Source organism: Dipodomys spectabilis, unplaced genomic scaffold (assembly GCF_019054845.1).
Source record: "Dipodomys spectabilis isolate Male_0828 unplaced genomic scaffold, ASM1905484v1 ptg000439l, whole genome shotgun sequence".
Lineage (NCBI taxonomy): Eukaryota > Metazoa > Chordata > Mammalia > Rodentia > Heteromyidae > Dipodomys > Dipodomys spectabilis.
The window spans coordinates 388,315-395,000 of record NW_024871116.1 but is presented as its reverse complement, the minus strand read 5'-3'; the positions used below and the strand labels follow the sequence as shown (position 1 = coordinate 395,000).

At 58.0% G+C, this 6,686-nt stretch overlaps 1 protein-coding gene across 1 annotated transcript in view; it reads left to right on the top strand.

Moving 5' to 3' along the window:
* Myo18b (myosin XVIIIB) overlaps nt 1-5,220 on the top strand; it is a 121,937-nt gene extending 116,717 nt beyond the window's left edge. The window contains exons 42-43 of the mRNA XM_042668491.1: nt 1,598-2,801; nt 5,177-5,220. Of these exons, the coding sequence (XP_042524425.1) occupies nt 1,598-2,789 (1,192 nt within the window). The 3' untranslated portion in view covers nt 2,790-2,801; nt 5,177-5,220. The remainder of the gene's footprint in view (nt 1-1,597; nt 2,802-5,176) is intronic.
* Nucleotides 5,221-6,686: the final 1,466 nt, after the last annotated feature.

The following is a 6,686-nucleotide window of genomic DNA, read 5'->3' as shown; positions in this document are numbered from 1 at the left end:
TTCTATCCTGCTTTACCTAATAACCCTCCAGTATTTCCACAGGAGTGTGCAGATTTGTGAGTCAATGTTTATTTCACACCCGTGGACCAGAGGTTCACCCATTTATCCACATTGAGAGAGCTCCGTTCCCTCCCCTCCTCTTTCTCTTCCTCCTCCCCTTCCACTCTTCCTTCTTCCTCCTCCTCTCCCTCTTCTCCCCCTCCTATCCTGACACCTGCTGTCAGCAGTGGCTGTGGGACCCGGATGAGCCCATAGACACTGGGAGACTGGGCAGCAGGTGGCCCCTTGGTCTCCCAGGTGGCGGCAGAGGGATGAATATGAGGACCCAAGATACCTTGCTCAGCCAGCCTCCCTTCAGAGCTTGACAGGATAGACATGGCCTTCATTGGTGCCTCTGCAGCCCAGTGGCTGGGAGGAGAGTGATGGCTGAGGGAGGGGAGAGGCAGGCACTGGGGCGAGCTGGATGTGGGCAGATGCACCTTCAGGACACAGCCCGGCTGCATCCCCCATCTGCTGCAGGCCCCTCTGCCCTGGCTTCCCCCTCCCCCCACCCCCAGATTCCAAAACCCACGGCTCCAAGTGCAGGGGTGGAGGTTGGCACTGAACTCCAGCCAGGAGAACAAACCGCTTCCCTCAAAGCCTGCAACCCCGGCCACCCTCAGCCTCGTGATGAAAGCCGGCTCCTTGATCGCCCTGGCTCTGGTCCTGGCTCTGGTGCCCCTGGGCTGATCACTGGAAACCTGTCTGCCTCCGGATCTCTGGCTCTCCTCCGCTCCGCAGTCCTGGGCCACAGCTCCATCTGCATTGTCCAAATCTGGCATTCCTGCATTTGTTCATTCGTTCATTTGTTTGAATATATAAATTGGGATCTTGCTGGCGGACGGAGCAGGGTTGGCTCTCTTAGATGGAGCACGCAGAGCTCTGGTTTGTTAAAGGAATGACTGATGGACGGCATCCTGTCTCCTTTAAATGACGTCCTTTATTTTAGTGTCTAATTTTACCTCTCTGAGAGGCTCCTGCTTTTTCCCAGGCAACGTGCTTCTGGCTTTAGCTGCTCCAAACTCTCTCTAAAGTACACAGAGCTGGCAGGGTCCTAGAATAGAAACCTTCTGTGCTCTCATGTATGGATTTGGGTTGTTTGTTTGTATTTTTGTTGGCTGGAGGGAGGTTGTGCTGGTCCTTGAGCTTGAACTTGGGGCTTGGGCATCATCCTTTAGGTGTTTTGTTTTTGCTTTTTTTTTTTTTTTTTGCTCCAGGCTAGCACTCTACCACTTGAGCCACAGCTCCAGCTTTTTTTTTTTGCTGGTTCATTGGAGCTAAGAGTCTCATGGATGTTTCCTGTACCTCTTGAGTAGCTAGGATGACAGGCGGGAGTCCTCAGCTCCTGGCCAACTCTGGAGGACATAATTAAGAAAGGCATTGCATATGCACAGCCACAAGGAGCCGCTCACCGAGCTCCCATTTGCTTGTGTAATCACACCCGGTTCTCTGGGGCATCGTAGGGCATCCCCAGAGCCTCAAATCTCAGCTCCTGGCTGGGTGCAGAGCTTGTGTGGATGGCACCGTTTCTAAAGGCTGCATTGTTCTTCCGCCACAGGACGAAAGAGGAGACCCGGGATGACATGGGATCCACCCCAGCCACGGCGGCGCTGGGCAGAGCCTGGGAGAGTGAGCCCCGGGCCTCGCGAGGTGACAGCGTGTCTCCCCGTTCCCCCTGCCATCTGGGGGACCAGAGGAAGGCCTCGGAGAGACCAGGATCCATGTCCCCCTCGCTGGGTTCCCCGAGCCCGCCTCGGTCCCCGCTGCCCAGGGACAAGCTGCCCAGCCCCTCGGCGGCTCTCTCGGAGTTCGTGGAAGGCCTCCGCAGGAAAAGGGTCCAGAGAGGGGGCCAGGGGTCCCCGCTGCACCTCGAGGACTGGTCCGCGCTGCCCATTTACCAGACCACCGGGGCCTCCACGCTGCGGAGGGGCAGGGCCAGCAGCGACGAGGGGGCCCTCTCCCTGGGGATGGGGGCCTCCCCGTCTCCCCCGGAAGCCGCCGGGGCCTCCGGGCTGCTGCGATGTGCCAGTCTCAAGTGCATCCCTTCCGGGGGCACCGCGGGCACCGAGCTGCTGCCGGAGAGGACGAAGACCCGGTTCAGCTCCTGCGAGTCCCTGTTGGAGTCCGGGACGAGCTTGGGGAGAAAGCTGAGCCCCGCCGGTGCACCCCGGGACCCTCTGCGGTCGCCCTCCCTACGTCCGCGGAGGCGGTGTCTGGAGGCCTCGGTGGAAGACGCGGGCAGCTTGGAACTGGGGACCGAACCCCTGGTCTTCCAGAACCGCCAGTTCGCCCACCTGATGGAGGAACCCCTCAGTGGCGGCGACCCCTTCAGCTGGAAGCTCCCGGGCCTCCCTTATGGACCCCAGGCCCCGGGGGGCTTCGATGACTTCCTGCCGGCCATCCGGAAGCCCGCCACCCCTCCGTCCTTGGCCGGAGCAGCCAAAGACAAGCAGCACCCCAGTGTCCCCTTTGAGACGGAAGAGGCCGACCCCTCCTTTGTCTCTGGGATCAAGACCGTCGTGCAAAAGAGCCCCGGGTCCCAGGGGGACCCCGCGCACCTCTCCGACTCCTCCGACTCCTCCAGTTCCATCGTGTCCCTCAAAAGTAACCCCAGTGCCAAGGGTCGGCTGTCCCTCCCGCGGCCTGAGGGCGATGGCGGAGAACGCGCATCACCGTATCGCCCAGAGCCGGGCACCACGGGGAGAAATGAGGATGTAGAGAGCATCATGAAGAAATACCTCCAGAAGTAGGCTTCGGAGCAGGTAACAGCCCCAAGATCCAAGAGTGCTCCCCCCCCGCCCCAGCTCACCATCCCCATCAGGCAGATAGATGCCTTTCATCCCGTCTTTGAGAGGTTTGGATTGAAAGGATAGGTTGTTGTTTTGCAGTGCAGAAAGAAGCATCATAAAGCAAGAGGGGCTTCCAGGAGGTGGCTACAGAGCGTGGCTGGTACAGCTTTCCCCAGCTGAGTCTCACTTGGTTTTTTTTTTTCCTGTCCTGGGGCTTGAACTCAGGACCTGGGCACTGTCCTTGAGCCTCTTTGTGCTCAAGGCTAGCACACGACCGGTTTTCTGGTGGTTCATTGGAGACGAATGTCTCAGGGACATTCCTGCCCGGGCTGGCTTCGAACCAGGATCCTCAGATCTCAGCCTCTTGAGTAGCTAGGATGACAGGCCTGAGCCACCGGTGCCTGGGCTGGAGTCTCACTTTTTTAACCCCTTCCCGGCTGGGGTCCCGGGGGCTGTGTGATATTCTACCACATGTGTGATGGAGAGAGCCAGCATGGTGTGCCAATCCCTCAGAGGGCCACGTCGGGCCATCAGTGAGACCCAGTAGAGCCCAAGCCGGGGGCCATGGCTCATGTCTGTAATTCCAGCCACTCAGGAAGGCTGTGATCCTGAGGACTGTGGTTCAGGCCCAGCCTGGATAGAAACACGGATGAGACTATTATCTCCAATTAGCCAGTTTGAAAAAAAAAAAAAAAAGCCAAGCTGGAGGTATAGCTCAAATGATAGAGTATGATTGGGATACCCTGAGTTCAAACCCCAATACTGACACACGATCGGTAACAGCCATCTTCACCTTGACCGGCAGTGAGAACGGACCACGAAGGCCGCCAGCTTCTGCCCCTGGACCTTGGCACTCCAGGCTCAGGTGGCCCTGTGGCTCAGCCCTGACCCCCACGAGCCCCACCGCCCCCACGGCACACGCCTGCACCTTCAGCCCGCCCAAGTCCTAGCCCTTCCACGGGGGGACAAGTTCGGAGTGTATCAGACCAAATTAATTTGGCTTAACACGGCCTTTTCTCTGCTCTCAATTACAGAGTAGAGCTCTGATACTCATTTGCATTATTACGCTCTCTGGGACGCAGAGAAGCCATTTCAAAGGCCAAGTAAAGGCCACGGTGCCTGGGAGGGGAATGGTGCTTAGCGCGAGGCCTCAGGGAACATCTTGTCTCTGCCTCTGGTTTTCTGTAAAGCTCCGGTCCTCTGCCCGCCCCTGAGCGAGGCTCTCAGCAATCACAGAACACCAGCCTACTGTGTCCCTGCTACTTTACGGATTTTTCAGCTCAAGCCACACATGTTTGCCTAGCCTGGGGACTGTGAGCTGCCCACTCGCACCTTCCCGAGTAGCTGGGATTATAGGCATGAGTCACAACACCTGTCCCCCCCCTCCCACCCCGACGCTGTCCCGAACTGTAAGCAGCTATGAGGCCTGGGCCAGCAGGCCTGCAGCCCCCCAGCTGGACAAGCACCATCGTGGGTTTAATAAAAATGCCCGACCCCTGTCACTTGGGGCCTAGCAAGCAGTGGAAACCCATCCACCCCGGGCTACTTCACCCTTGGAAACCTGGGTCCTGTCTCAGTCAGTTTCCTGTTCCTGTCGCAAACACCCGAGGCAGTCACATTTCAAAAAAGAAAAGGTTTGCCCGCAGCACTGGCTCTCACTTGTCATCCTAGCTACTCAGGAGGCTGAGATCTCAGGATCTCCAGCCAGCGCAGCCAAGTCCATGCGACTCTTACCTCCAGTGAACCACCAAAAAGCAGAAGTGGCGCTGTGGCTCAAGTGGTAGAGCGCTAGCCTTGAGCAAAAGAGCTCAGGGACAGAGAGAGCCTAGATCACAAGCCCCACAACCAATGAGAGGGAGGGAGGGGGGAGAGAGAGAGGGAGCGCGTTGATCTCAGCAGCACTGCATTACAAATCTATTTACCTCTGGGCTACCCAGCAGAAAAGAGGGAAAGAGGAAACGCTCAGTGCTTTCCAAGGCAGATATGACCCCAAGGATGAGAAGACCCATCCCCCCCACTCTGCCCCACCTCCTCTGGTTTCTAATAGTGTGCCACCAAACCAGCAACCAGGCTTCTAAAACATATGGTAAGGGCAGGAGGGAGCAGATACATGCAAGTGCAGCCCTCAGGACCCGGGCCTCCATTCCCTGGGCAGCTCACTGACATGCAGCCACCTGCCCCGGGCCCTCCCGTCCCGCCCATCTCCAGCTTACCATGCTGAAGCTGAGTGAGCGTAGTAGCGCACGCGCGCTCCCACATGGGCTACTACCAGCCCATTAAGGGCTGCACAGTGAGACCCCGTCTTAGTAAACCAAACAAGCCCAGCCCACGGCATCGTCCTTCTCCAGCTCCACCCTGCATCTCCTTCCAGCCTCCTGGGACCGTGGCCGCCATGGATGATGGCCAGACTCCACAAGCCTTGGAGAGAAGATTGAGACCAGCCAGGCTCCCTGGCATCCTCCGTCTGGAGCCAGGCACCCCAGTCACCCTCAAGAGGCGAGACGGGGCCTGGAGGAGGCCTGCCCTGCCGTGGCGGGCGGCTCCCCGCGTGCATGGTCTGTCCGTCCAAAATAAAGTTGGCTTCTGTGCACCTGCGCGGCGTCTATCTGTGACCCGCTGCCCGCACTCTCGAGTGGACTGCTGGGGTGGGGCATGGGGTCCAAAGGGAGGGACAGGGCCAGACCATGGGCAAGCAGGAGCCCTTGCCCCACTCCACCGGCTCTCTGCCCCTCCCCGAGGTCACCCACACTCACTAGCTGAAGCTGGGACACATGGTGGGGGGAGGGCACCCACAAACCCACAGATACGTGGCTCCGAGGTCAGCGTGGGAGAAGACACGGCTTGGGGACCAGCCGGGCCCTCCCAGTGTCTCCCACCTCTTGGTGCCTGGGGACAAGTCACTTCCCTGGCTGGGCCTCAGTTTCCCCTTTCCAGCAGTGATAGTTGTTAGGATGTAATAGCGCAGAGGAGAGACAGAGCATCATGTGTTGGCCGCGATGCGAGACCACAGGAATGATTGGAACCGCAGAACTCACCCAGACCGAGGTCCATCCAGCCTTACGATGTCATGGGATTGTTTATCTCGAGATCCCTTGTGCGAATACAGTCACAATCTGTGATGCCGGGGGTGGGGGCTGTGGCACGAACCCCGGGCACTTCAGGGAGTCTCTGTTCAGCCCATTCACATGCTGTGCAAGTGTGAGTGGTGGTTTTAAAGTATCATCCATAGAGAGCAATCAAGTGAAGATCACCAGAGAGTCAGGTGCGGTGCCGCATGCCTGTAATCCCAGCTATTTGAGAAGCTGAGACAAGGAGGATCAAGAGTCCAAAACTATATCAGGGGGAAACACACACACACACACACACACACACACACACACACACACACACACATCTAGAGGGACACAGTGCATGGCTCAAGTGGCAGAGCGCTTGCCTAGCATCCAAGGCCCTGGGTTCAAACCCTAGCTCCCAGCTTGGTCTCCAGACAAAAGCCATCAAGGACGCCCAGAACAGATATCCATCGGCTTCCTGATCCTAGAGCTTCCTGGATATTCTCAGCCCTGGAAGCTGCTAGTTCCCAGGAGTTCCACACTGCCCCTGCGCAAGAGGATTCAACTCCATCTTTGTGGAGTGTCCCCCATGTGCCAGCCTAGCCCCCCCCCCGGCTGAGGATCTGCTGGGGGTGTCCAGGGCCCCCTGCTCCCCTACCTACAGAAAATGCCCTCACCAGGGTCAGAGATGCACGGCGGGAAAGTAAATATGTTGCCGGAGAGCCAGGAGCGTGGCAATGAAAAACAAAGATGAAATCACCTTCGGAGTTCCCTGTTAAACGTTTAGTGCACCTTTACTTTATGA